The sequence below is a fragment of the Dicentrarchus labrax genome, unplaced genomic scaffold (genome assembly GCF_905237075.1).
Source record: "Dicentrarchus labrax unplaced genomic scaffold, dlabrax2021, whole genome shotgun sequence".
In the NCBI taxonomy this organism is placed as follows: Eukaryota; Metazoa; Chordata; class Actinopteri; family Moronidae; genus Dicentrarchus; species Dicentrarchus labrax.
In genome coordinates, this window is record NW_026136998.1 from 895,001 (window position 1) to 909,099 (window position 14,099).

The 14,099-nt window shown below is 40.6% G+C and overlaps 1 protein-coding gene across 2 annotated transcripts in view; it reads left to right on the plus strand.

Annotated features, from left to right (window-relative positions):
- LOC127361270 (uncharacterized) overlaps positions 1–14,099 on the plus strand; it is a 51,087-nt gene extending 36,988 nt beyond the window's left edge. For both annotated transcript variants that reach the window (XM_051395766.1, XM_051395767.1), the window contains exons 13-19: positions 2,211–2,254; positions 3,783–3,973; positions 4,752–4,822; positions 6,195–6,352; positions 6,550–6,694; positions 6,830–6,973; positions 8,672–14,099. In XM_051395766.1, coding sequence (XP_051251726.1) covers positions 2,211–2,254; positions 3,783–3,973; positions 4,752–4,822; positions 6,195–6,352; positions 6,550–6,694; positions 6,830–6,973; positions 8,672–8,998 — 1,080 coding nt within the window. In that variant the 3' untranslated portion in view covers positions 8,999–14,099. The remainder of the gene's footprint in view (positions 1–2,210; positions 2,255–3,782; positions 3,974–4,751; positions 4,823–6,194; positions 6,353–6,549; positions 6,695–6,829; positions 6,974–8,671) is intronic.

Here is a 14,099-nt window from a genome sequence, read left to right on the forward strand (position 1 = left end):
TCTCTCTCTCTCTCTGTCTGCATGTGTGGGTGTGCTCGATCGCCCCAACCTTCCTCGTTTTCTTTTCTTTTTGCTTTTTTTCTCTGGCGAGTGTTTTGGATGTGAGAGCCGCCGGCGCTGCTGATGTGTTTCCTCCGTCACGCAGCTTTATTTGCAGTCCTGGGATTCTCCTCCAACGCCGCCGCCGCCGCAACATCAAGAGGCTGCGTTTAACAGCCGGTCTGTAAACTGCTAAACCGAGAGAGGAAGAAGAGGCTGTGGATGTTTTTCTGCAGGAGTGTGAGCTGATGAAACACTGAGGGATTAAACACTGGGACAGTTTGGAGTTTGTCGATGTGACGTGGACAGGAAGTCGACTTTGACAACAAAACTATTGACTGTAATATAAACTGTTTCCTCCAGAACTCGATTCGTTTCTAAACATTTCAAATTTAAAGTTTTATATCAGCAAATCCTTTCGCTTTTGTTTTTTTCATCTGCAGCCTTTATTGTGACTCTGATTTACTCCTCGTATAAAGTTTCTCCTGGAGGATCTCAAACGCAGCAGCTCTGTTTGTTGGCTGCGTCTTTTTGTTTTTGTCGTTTAGCCTCCAAACACCTGAGCGAGCCGCCGGCTGTCAGCCTGCGGGATTATGAGCCGGATGAGACCCTGCTGTGTTTTTATGCATAATGAATAGAGCCGCAGCTTCTCATCTGACGAGCTTTTAATTTGCCTTTAAAGCTGGATCAAGTGGTCAAGGTGGAGTCTCATTCGTGTTGATATTTTGTAGAGAAAACTGGACCAAACGGCTCCTGTAAACACCTCATAGAGGAGACTGTGTACCTTCTTAATTAATAATTAATAATTAATAAAAGACTTTCTCTGGATCTCAAACTGTCTGAAGTTCAGTCGTACTGAAGTCTCTGAACTCTGAACTCTCCACGATGATTGGCGTCAACAGCATCCACTCGTCAGGCCGCATGCGGTCGCGGTCGCTGTGCTCGGTCCGGAGCGGGCGGGACTCGCGAGACACCGACCCATTCAGGTATCCCAGAACCCCCCGCTCTCGCTCCCTGAAGCCGCTGGCCTTCCCCGACCTGCTGGGGAAAACCCAGGACGCACAGCAGCACCGCCAGAGCCGCAAGAAGAAGGTCAGACGGTCGTTCTGCACACGCATTCATTTTTATTTTAGTTTCGGACCACAACGGGGCGCTGACACCGCAGAACGTTTGATATAAACAGTGGGCAGTAAAACCAGGAAGTGTTCTGGAAGTTATTCACAGAAGATATGATTCATTATATTTCCCGTCTGTATGAAGGTTTATATGTTACAGTATGCTGTTTATCACGAGCTGTTTACACAGAACCTAAAACTATGATTATTATCAGTTTAAAAGCCCAAACTGGATAAAAAGTCTACAAAAAACACCAGAAGAAAAAGACAAAAACTGGTTGCAGAGGAGTCGTTTAAACTGATCTAAAGAAAAATTTTACATATTGTAGCATAACGTTAGCTCTCTGTCTCGTAGCGTAACGTTAGCTCTCTGAGTGGAGAGAACTATAAATATCTCCAGTTGCGTAGTCGTATCTATAGTTTGTGCTATTTACTGGAGCTGTGAACAACGTTTCCATTGCATTTGAACATTATGGGATGGTGATGATTCCTCAGGGTTTCAGGTGCTTGTAAAAAACTTAAGATTTTGAAAGGAAGTTCTGTTTGGCAGGTGACCATGGTATAAGCACGATAATGCCCTTCTAGGTGTCCATTATCGGGAATTAATTAATTCCCGATAATGGACAGCGTGTCGAGCATTATCCTTTACTTATTTAATTGAACCAATGGTTTAAAGCTGTTTGGTTATATTTGATACTCAGTTATTTCCAGTTGTTCCTGTTTTGTTTTAATCATTAGATGTATTTACACATAGCAGGATCTTTGTTTGACTTTATTCTCAAAATGCAAAATAAAGTCAAAAACCTTCCTCCTCAGCCTCCTCAGGCTCCGATACTCCGTCGTACGTTTCTGAGCCCGTTGTTGGACGACAGGAGGAGAAACGTGTGAAATGAACAGTCAGTGGCTCATTAATCTGCGTTTATGTTTCATTCTGCAGGTTAAAGTTGAAACTCGACTGTGTGTCAAACTAAACGCCAGGGATCCCCCAATCACACACACTCACACTCACATATATATATATATGTATGTGTCTGACTGTGTGTTGTGTCTCTGCAGACGCTCTACAGCTCCATCAAGAACGAGAAGCTTCAGTGGACCATGTAAGTTCTCCAGTATGAAGCTGGTTTCTACTGGTTCAACACAAACATCTGAAGTGTGTGTTTAAGCTCCGTCTGTGCATTTCTGTGAGTGTGTGTGTGTGTGTGTGTGTGTGTGTGTGGGTGTGAGAGTGTGTGTGTGTATGTGTGTGTCCCTGCTGCCCCGACTCTCTTATTTAAGCCTCTGTTGCCATGGTAACCGCTCCCTGCTTTCTTTCCTCGCTGTAATTACAGGTCAGCATCCCAACGCCCATGCTTGACTGTGGACACACACAAACACACACACACACACATACAGGCGTGTTGTATGCAGTTAGCATCTGTCCTCCCTCCTGTTTATTTATTTATTTATTTAACTCCTCGTCTTCTGCAGCTGTTTGTAAACGATGATACGAGACGAGCTCACAGGATCAGGTAGCATCAGATGCACCATTTGAACAAATGAGACGAGATGAGATAATGAAGGTTTCGTTATGTTAGTGTAGGTGGTAATCTGTGTTTCTATTCTCTAATAAACCTCCCCAAACTTTTAACACTAATAATGTTTTATTGGAGAATTGATGCAGATCGATTTTAGTGTTTTTAATCTTTCTAAATATTTTATCTGTGGACATTTTACCTCTATATACAGTCCCTCCAGAAAAACGTGATTATGCGATCGCATAATTCGATGCATAATCAGCTAAAGTCTGCATATTTATGCGGGGCCGCTTTTTTTCAAATACGCCGCACTTTCGCCGCATAAATTCCTGATTTCCGCGCAAACTATGCGGGGCTTGCATGATTTCATAATCCCCGCATTTTCATTGCAAAAAAAGTCACATATATCTAAGCAGAAAGTTGAAAAATGTTGCGTTTACTTCACACAAGAGCAGCCATTTTCCCCTGTTGCCATGGGAACATTATGAAGTGACGTAATTACGTGACATGAACATCATCGAAAAGCTGCAAACCCCGCAATGAAGCCGCAGTTTTTGCAAGTTCCCGCAATTTCATCGCATAAAATTGCATAAATATATCTTGCATATTCCATCGCATTTTTTAAGAAAACGTGCCGCATAATCAAGTATTTTTGCCCGCAACAATCACAAAAAAAAAAACTTTTTCTGGAAGGACTGTATATAGCTCCTATATGTAACTGTCATTAAACTGTAGCTAACAGCGCAACCAGTGGCCGTTCAGTGAACTGCAGCCAGCGTCCAGTTGCATCATCCTGGGCGTCGACCAACAGTGACAAACACTGAACGCTGCAAAATAACTGACAACCATATTTAGAATAACGTTACTATCTGCAATGTTCCTATATTTTATTTGGACCATTAGCTTCATGCTACTAACTAGCTCGCCGTTTACAAATCAGCCATCAGCCAACACCACGAAGCGACCAACGCCAGACTCACACCACGCAGCCCAGACACAGCCAGCTGGACAACCTCAGTTAGCTTAGCTACAACTATCTCTTTGTAGAAAATAAAAACTGATATAAAGTTTTATAACTGAAGGATGACGTTCTTCCCTCTGTCTTCTGAAGCGATGAGGAGGAGTTGAGGAAGTCCATGTCGGAGCTGGCGGACGTTCGAACAGATTCCGCCTCCCACACCATGAAACGACTGGGGAGTGGAGGGAACCCGCTGGTGGGCGTCGCCCAGCAGGCCGATGGCGAGCTCTACAAGAGTGGCTTCCTGGTCCGTAAAGTCCACGCTGACCCCGACGGAAAGAGAAGTACGACGTTCTTCTGATTATTAGTTTGTTTGTTCACAGAATCTTTTATTAATTATTATTTTATTTAATTTAACACTCCTGTTTCATTACGTCTGTATTGATTTAATTAATTACAATTATCAAGATGAGTTCAAAATATATTTTTTTGGTTTAAATTTTGAAACTGTGGTTTTCTTTTTTTCTGACCTACGACCTTTGGCTGGGTATGAGATGACAAAATTATTTCATGTTTTACGTGTCTTTTTATCAGCTGTAATTTAATTATCGAACATTTTCCTTTATCGGACAATAATTTATCAGCCCCGATCATTATTAAGCATCCCTAATTTAAAGCATTTTTCAGGCAAGCAGGAGATGCTGCGTGAGATAAAAGCAGCAGCAGTGTAACTTCCTTATGAACAAACTGTAATAAAACTCCAGTAACAGAAATACAAATGGATTTATTTGGGATTTAAGAGGTGTAGTGTTTCATAAAAACACCATTTGACTGACCAATCTGAGTCAACTAATATGACGTGTGGAGTTCCTCAAGGCTCAGTCCTTGGTCCTCTAATAGTTAAAATGTACATGTTTCCATTAGGCCACATTATATAAAACAATAACTATCATTAATATGCAGACGACACCCACATTTACCTTACTCTGAATACAGTCATATATTATAGTTTATTAGACTTTTTTTTTATTAATCATGTTTTGAAGCCATTCTCCTAAAACTCACAATCATTTATGGTAAAGGTTGGATGTATAATATCCCATGATGCTTTGTTTCTCTCAGCTCCACGGGGGAAGAGGGGTTGGAAGTCTTTCTACGCCATGTTGAAGGGTCTGGTGCTCTACCTGCAGAAGGTACACATATGGACTACATTTCCCAGCAGCCCTTGCTGTTTGTCATGTGTGCCAGTGTCTATTTTTGACTGTGTGTGTCCCAGATCGAATAGATATCAGAGGAGGCGAAACATCTGGGTCAGAGAGAGAGATAACACACACAGAACTGATCCGAATTTAATCCAAGACCATTTTTCTGCTAAAAACTTTATTTTTTATACTTATATTTAATCATCATTATATATTTTATATTCAATACAATCATTCCTAGATTTTCTTTGTAGGAGACCGAATGCAAGATACTTAAGTGGTTTTGATTCCCAAATATACAAGATTTTATTGCCAAAGACTTTGTCTTAATACATTGGTGCATTAAACGAAAAGATAATAGAAAATATAGATAATGAATAAATAAATAAATATAAAAAAAGATAAAATAGAGACAATATATAATTTCATATCAGATTCATAAATAGGATAAATCATCGGGGGGGGACCTGTTGCTTTACGGTTGTTGCTAAAAAAACAGATACAATATGTGCATTATATTACAATAACCAACAACAATGTATAGAAAATACAAAATAAGACATGTACAATATATATACTGCATTATATAACAAGTGTAATTAATAAATAATACTGAGAAGTGAAAGTGTGCTAAAAACTGTATAATTGTTGAGTAATATTTACACTATTTCAATAATATAATTTAATTGAAACATTAATGTCAATAGACAGGAAAGGTACGGCAGCCTATTGAGTAACGAATCTGGTTTCTAATTGAAATAAAAACATTTTCTCATTCTGACAACTTTATTTTCACATTCATAACAATATGTTTTAATTACATATTTTCATCTTTATTGTTTAATGTTTTTAATTTATGACATTATATTATTTTATTATACATTAAAACTTTAAATGTATGTCCATACCGACTTATCCGTTTGAAACAACCTTTTTTATTAACTAGTTAATTAGTATAGAAATACATTTACTTGAATAAAATCATTATTTTAAACTAAAACAGCAGTGTTTTGTTTTAACAAGAACAGAAAACACTAAAAATATTAAGAATGCTTCTTCTTCAATATAAAATATGTTGTTAAAACTGAATAATTTTGCTAACGAGAAAATTATTCCAAAATCTGTATAATTCAGATCATAATATCTGGTTGAAGTGTCTCGTGTTATTAAGGAATAAAAATCTCAATATAATGAAAAACAAACAAAAAAGCTCCCAATGGTGTTAAAATAAGTTTTATTTTGAGCTTGTAAATACTAACTTGTTAATTTGAGATTCTTATAATGGTGTCAGTGAAACAAGGTGTGGTCATGAAAACGTCTTATTTTGATGCTGATATGACGCTACTCTGTGATTGGCTGACAGGACGAGTACCGTGCAGAGCGAGAGCTGTCGGAGGACGACGTGAAGAACGCCGTGTCCATCCATCACTCTCTGGCCATGAGAGCCGCCGATTACAGCAAGAGACCCAACGTGTTCTACCTGAGGACGGCCGACTGGAGAGTCTTCCTGTTCCAGGCTCCGTAAGAATCTACACAACAACAATAATCACAACAACAACAACAACAACAACAACAACAATAATAATAATAACAATAATAATTAAAGCAGAAAGTAGCGATGTACGGGCCCTCGCAGTGACACTGTTCAGGAGTTTTTGAGCATTGACAGTCGCTGCGTCGCCATGACAACAGTGTTTAACGTCGTCTTTTTCCTGCAGGAATGCAGAACATATGCAGTCGTGGATCACGCGGATCAACGTGGTGGCGGCCATGTTTTCGGCTCCACCGTTCCCGGCAGCCATCGGCTCCCAGAAGAGATTCAGCCGTCCTCTGCTGCCGGGGTCCAACACCAAACTCTCCCAGGTACAGACCCCGACCCACTACTGAGTGATCTGGACCAATGCATCCAGATCATACCAGGAGATTTCAGTCCGTGTTTTAAACCTTTCTGAGCAGTCATCAGGTTATCAGTCAGTCTTATCGTGTTTTCCCCGACAGGAAGAGCAGGTCAAATCTCATGAGAACCGGTTTAGGGCGGTTTCCTCAGAGCTGGCCGAACTCACGGCCTCCACGCCGGACCGGAAGGTCAAAGGTCGCGAGCTGGAGGAGCAGAAACTCCGACAAGAATACCTGGAGTTCGAGGTGAGGCCTTTCACAAACATCTTACTCATAACCTTTAATTAATATATTAATAATTAGAGGTTGTTGATCTCATCCTAACCAGACTCTTAAACATCAAATGTTTTTCCTCCTCTTTTCTCATCTTCTGATGAATTGTGTGATTGCTGCTTGCAAATAATTCACATTTAAGTTAGAAGTAGAAGAAACATTTTTGTACATTGCGTTTCCTGGATGACGGCAATTTTTTTTTTTTTTTGGTCGACTGTTTTTTCCTGCTTTTGGCTCATATTTTATCTAATCATCAGCCAATAAGTTTAGTATAGATGAAGCTGAAGACTTGAACAACCACATTTTGAAGACGATTCACGTTTTCCTTTTTCTTAAAGATGGACTTTAAATTTAAAAATCAAAGTTGTTGGTTTTACAGTTTGTTTCGGTTTTATATTCCACAGTTGTTCCTCTGCAACAGTGCGAAAAGCTTCAGAAGTCACATGTTTTATTCCTCCTCTGATCGACGAGCAGCTGACGATAAACATGCAGTGAAACCGCTCTGAGGTCTGAATATAAATGACAGACTGAAGTTTTTTTTGCAGCTCCTTCTGTCTCAGTTCTGCTCGTCTTCATCACCAACTGTCACTGAATCAGTCTGTCTGGTGTCAAACAGGCTGCAGAGACACAAACAGGAACATGGAGCTCAGTTAAAGGACCAGTCTGCTGTTTACTTTCTCTTCTCGCTCAGCAGTTCTTACATTGAGTCGTTGCTTTTAAGTTCATTTTCTTTTCATCAGTAAACAGTTCTTTAAAGATATTTTATTGTGTCGTAATTCAGATAAAACGTAAAAAATCTGAAATAGTTTCCTGTTACTGTCAGAAATCTAATAAACAAATAAAAACCGACATGGGGAGTTCAGGAAAATATAGAAAAATCTATTCCTCTACTTATGTAGGTAAATATTGTTTATATAACCCTTTGCAAAAACAAAACGTATTTCAAAATAAAAGCATTTACGCTCTCATTCACTTTTGTTACAAAGAGTTTGTGCAGGTCGGAAAATATGCAATTCTTAATGATTTTGCAAAAATTACATCACTGATTGCTCATTTCTTACTTTCTGTACGAGCAGAAACAAACATTTGTTTCTACAGTGATGCTTGTGGTGGCTGTTTGTTTGACGTGGGACACCATTGACATTAAAAAATAATAGTTAGTGTATCTGTGATTCAGCTCCAGTCCAAAATGTAATGGGTTCTTCTTTGGCCCATGGTACACTCATCTACCAGGTTTCATGAAAATCTGTAGTTTTTTCATCAACCCGTTCACAAATAAACCAATTTGTTGAATTAATTACAAAACGAAGGCATGAATCTGATCTTACAGATGTGTCTTCTTACAGGGTCCAGGCAGTCACTTGGGTTAGTTGAGCTGAGATCATCACAGCTAATAGACACGTACAGCAGAGTGTCGTCTGCATATAGAGTAATAAAATAAGAGTGAGAACCAGGTTCAGCTCCAGAACAGATGGAACGGGGGGCAACAGGTTTTCACGACAGGCCGATGGATGTACCAAAGAAACCCCCAAATTTATTATTTTACCGAATATTGGGGGGAAAGGGTTGAGAAGTCTGTATAAAAAAGACTTTACATTAAAACTGTCCACTCTGTCAGCGCTAGGTTAGGATCATTAATCATCGTCTCTCGCCTCCGTCCTCCTTTTACAGAAAACCCGGTACGGTACATACGCCATGCTGCTTCGGGCCAAGCTGTCGAGCGGAGACGAGGACCTGTCAGCCTTTGAGTCGCGGCTGTTTGACGATGGCGGCCTGCAGAGGGCGCACTCCAGCCCCACGCTGCCTCAGGACACCGCTGGCAAGGAGAAGACCCGCGGAACCAAGACGTCAAAAAGCTTAAAGGTCACGTCCTCTTCGTCCTCGACCTCCAAGACCAGCGACAGCGCCAGAGAGGGAAGCAAGAAGAAGAATGGTGGCGGGAACAACCAGCGGCCGGAGCTGCAGAAACAGAGCAGCAAACAGGAAGAGGCGCCGTAAGGTGGCGGGAATCAGGTTTTCTATAAAGCGTGTAGCTGGAAACGGACATGAAGCATCATGGGCAGCAGGCTGACATCCTCCTTTTAAACCTTTTCTGTTAAACCTCAGTCAGATTGTAATTGGCCGAGGGGATATTCCTCCAGAGCCGAGATAAGACGTTCAAGGTCGGTGGGAAAGGAAATGCTCTTTAGGAAGGAGGACGACCGAACGACCGAGTGGTGCTTTTTCCACAAGACGAAACATTCAGGAAACACTAATAAGGTTTGAAAAGTGAAAACCACCAATCAGCTGTCAGCATTTGTTTCTCGTCCAGTAAAAACAGCTGGTGAGTTTCAGAGTAAAAGCTTTATTTCCTGTCAAATCTATTCTTAATTTCAGGGACTTTCTGAAAGCAGTTTTTGTTAAAGTGACTCTTAAATATTAGTAATCATTCAGTCTGGCTCTGGATCTGGATCTGGATCAGGTTTTGTCAGACAGAAAACAGTTTGTAGGTACTTTTATTTTTCTCCTCTCAGAGTGACAAACACTGACCTCCTGCGCCGCCGTCGCTCTGCTTCTCCTAGCAACAAACGGGGGAGCAGGTTGCTATGCCGACCACATATGACGGACAGAGAGCGTGGGATTGTTGCTACAGCAACCGAGCAAATGGGGGAGGGGGGAGTGGAGGGGTGAGACTCTGGAGTCAGGACTCCCCCGGCCAAACAAACAAACAAACAAACAAACACACAGACAGACAGACAGACAGACAGACCAACAGACAGACCAACAGACAGAGGCTGTGATGACGAATGGGAACACAATACCTCCTCCGCACTGTGTGTGTGTGTGTGTGTGTGTGTGTGTGTGTGTGTGTGTGTGTGTGTGTGTGTGTGTGTGTGTGTGTGTGTGTGTGTGTGTGTGAATACAAACCGAACATGCTGGATGGAGGCTGATCAAAGAGTCACTGCAGTTTGTTTTATTCATATTGTTTTCCTCACCGAGCTCTGCTGGAGCCAACAGGCTGTATGGAGGATCATTAGTGACGGAGAATTACTGACTGAGCACAAAACAAAACTAATTGAATTGAATCTAAAAGCCGAGGAGAGGGTTGGATATCTTCCAGCTGTTACTGGTGCCGGTTCTTACTGCCTAAAGAGAGCTGAAGTGAAACCAGAACTTCCTTCAAACTCCCACTGGCATTTTTAACAATAACTCAAAACAGTGGCTGTTTAATGTTGTTGTTTATTAACAATCTGTTGCTTTTAACAAACAGCATTTCCCATCAGCCCACAGACCTTTTGAAAGGTTAATATCACGACTCGACAAATGAGCGAGTGTCTGTGGTTAGTTCACTGTCTGTAATAATAATTATTAATTAAATAATAATAATTATTGTTGTTATCATTATTATTAATATTATTAATAATATTATTATATGAATTATTGTGCAGAGAAAAAAAGAGCAGCACCTCAGGTGGAGACTGGTCTCAAAGTCCACAAGAATTCTATTTTTTTTTTATATATCGATGAATAAAATCAACAAAAAGACTAATTATGTATATCGAGATAATAATAATAAATAATTAAATACATTAAAATGGCAGATTTCCAAAGTGTATCTGATTATACACCAAAATAAACCAGTGACTTGAAAATAATTATCCTTGTGTTTGAAAAGTGAAACAAAAGTGAATTTTGTGCCCGCTCAGTAGTTTTGTCATTAATGAACTTCCATAGTATTTCTCTGTTGAAACTGATGCTGGAAACTGAGTCATGTTTGAATCCGTCCACTTAATGTTGATCAGTGTAAATTTCTTCTTCCTCTCTAGTTTCTGTATCTTCTGTTTGTTGGTTTATTGGTGCGGTGAAACAAACTGATGAATCTCCTGATCACTTTCACTGTCAGTCACCACAAGGGGTTTCTGGGTAATGAAGTCCTCCACATGCAGTTACCTCCTGCTGCCACCGGTGGTCACCAGAATGTGAAGTAGAGTAGAAATACAAGTGCATTCAAGGGAAGTAAAAGTACAAAAGTATCAGCATTAAAATGTATTAAAGTGCCAAAAGTGTTCAGTATGCAGAATTATATTATATTATTGGATTATAATTATTGATGCATTAATTAGTTTAAAGTTACAGCTGTGTAATTAATGACTTTACATACTGCTGGATATATTCATCTATAATAATACATAGTTTATTAGTTGATATGTTGTATCAAGAATCTGTTAATGGAAAGTTAATAATTAATTAATTAATGTCAGATAAATGTAGTGGAGTATAAATTAACCATTTTAAATTGAAATACTAGTAGTACCATAGATTTATGGTCATGATAAAAACTCTACTTGGCAGTACAGTGGCCATAAAATCAATCCTGATTTACTTTTTTAAAGCCATATTAAAAAGTAAATATTAAATATAATTAAACCTGTAAAGTGAAGAAAAGTCAACTGAACCAACCTTTGAATAATTACATTCACTCATTGAGTTTCAGAGGTCTCTTCCTCTCCAGAACATAGAAAACAGTGTTGGTGTGAAACGGATTCCTGAACCGATGTAGTGACAGGAAACGGTCACCAGGTGGCAGCAGAGAGAAGCTGTTTGTTGCCTCTTCAGGACTCTGAGGAGGTTTGATTGTTTCCAGAAGTGACTCCAACAACAAAAACTGTTCTATGATCAGTTCCTCTTCAGTTTAATTGACAGGTTTGTGATCAGGAACACTAAAAGCTGGAACCTTCTTAAACAATAATCAGTGTTTCCAGATTCCCCCAAAACACTGACGGAAAACTTGAAGATTTGGGAGGAAAGAAGGACTTTTTTCAGATTTGATGTTTGATTTTTGATGAGAACAGGGAGAAGTTGTTCAGCTGGGAGCGTCCACACAGAGATCAGTGGTGTGATTTGTGAAGGATTACAAACAGTGAAGCTGCTGTTAAAAACCTGTTGCAGCGATTGTCCTCCAGGAATTAGTCCCGTACAGCTCTCACAGGAATAAACAGAGAGAAGATTTTCTCTTTGGACCGTTTGTGGACCGCTGTGACTGTAAAGACACTTAAAATGTCACCACAGAGGACTTCAGAAACCACAGATTTCAAAGGTACTGACAGTTTTAACTTCGTGGTCAGAAGACGTCGTTTTCCTGAGATTAAATTCAGAAATCCGTTTCTCGACACGCCGCGTGATAACCGCAATCCATTCTGGTGGGTCGGCCTGTGGATCTGCAGTAATCTGGTGATACGATAAGTATCAGGATATCGAGGTTACAGTCAAGACACTATACAGCGATCATTGACATATAGAAAGACTGACGATATGAGAACTCTGCAACACTAAAGCCAAACGCTCTCTGTCTCCCCCTGGTGGCTGACTGCAGTATAGCTCATAAAGCCTCCATATAAGCAGATGGAAGATGGAAGCTGCTTGAGTCAGCAGGGCGTGTAGGTGAGACCTCATATGACGGAGACGTCCATCTTTTATATGTCTACGATTGATTGCGATACCGTAAGCGAGGCAAAGCCAAGCGTAGGGTTATACAGATGTGGTTGTGTTTGGCCTTAAGAGGGAAAACACTTAAGTTTATTCAATGTCACCAAAAAACTTTTGCAATATGATATTTTTTTTATATTTTCTTATTGCAGGCGGATATGAGTTAAGTCCCCGAACCTGCAGTGTATTTTTTTGACCGTCCACTCCCAGATTTGTGTTGGGTCTTTGATCCCAAACCCAATTCAGTCCCCTACTTCAGACTAAAGTTGATAAGATATCAGTATCGGAAATTCCTCCGATACAGTCTAAATACAGCATCTGTAAGTCTGAGTCATTTATTAGCCCCAAATCGGGACCCGGTTACTTCCCAACAGCATCCACTAGTTTTTCCCTCTGAATCTTCTCTGACAGGGTTTTACTCGACCCAAGCCGTATACAAACGATATAATCATACAGGCTCAGTCTTGTATGCTAGTTAATAATTATGTATTTGTATTTTAACAGACTTATTTCAGATCGGTACTCGGTATCGTCGGTACGTAAAGTTCGCGTATCAGAATCGTAATCAGAAAGGAAAAAATGATATTGGAACATTTGCGTTGGATCCCAATGAAGTCCTTTAGTTCAGACCCAGAACACACTGTATAGACTGCATATCCCATCAGGCCTTGCACTGCTTCAAGATCCCTCAGAAAGAAGTCTCTGAGGAGCATGAAGCTTTCTGTTCTCAGCTCTGTTGGACAGTTGCATGAAGTCGCTCAACAACGTGTTCACATTCATCGTCTTTCTTCTTCGCGTCCTGTTATCTCGTAGATCAGCTCGTCCTCCATTTTGTTCAGGAAGGTAGTTGAGACGACTCGATCGAAACCAGCTGACTGGTTGCATCACAAATCTGAACCTCTTTCACTTCCCCGACGTCGGGCTGCTGGAGGACGTTCCAGTGTTTGCGTCTCCGGCGAGTGAGAGTCCGCGGTTCCACAAGTACCTTTGAAATCAGGACCGGACTTTGTTGCATAAAGAGCTCTGTGGTTGATTTAACAGCAGTGAAGATCTGACAACATCCGTCCTTCAGCCTCTTTTCTTCGTCTGCTGGTTGACGCTAACAGACGGCAGGGTTCAGATCCTCCCGCTGTGCTGTTCGACCCCCGCAGGGTCCTATTTACTCCCTCAAATATCCAGTAACACTTGTGTATTTCGGGTGTATTTGTCGCACTGTGCAATGTAAAGCAGCATAGGATGAATTTGTCTAAAAGTCATGGCCGCTTTCAGCTCTTCGTCTGTGTCCGAAACTTGTAAATAAACATTGAGAAGCCATATTGTAGTTGGGCTGAACGCCTAGCTAGCGCTCGCTGCGGTTTTAGGGCACTTTGATTTAGATATTTTAGAGTGAAAGCAGTTAAACCTCCTCTGAGGAGTTTGAATCCACCAGTTTATTTATTCTGTTCATCAAAGGCTGGATTTAGTTTCTGTGAAAGTTTTTTTTTGTTTTGTTTCTTTCGGCTTCGCTGCGGCCCGAATGTCGGCTGCCGGCCCGCCGATCGATAGCTGTACATACTGTCCACTTCCTGTGAGGTCGTAGTGAAACATGTTTTGAAGGCTTAGAGGCAAAAATAAAAACATTTTGAAAAGAAAA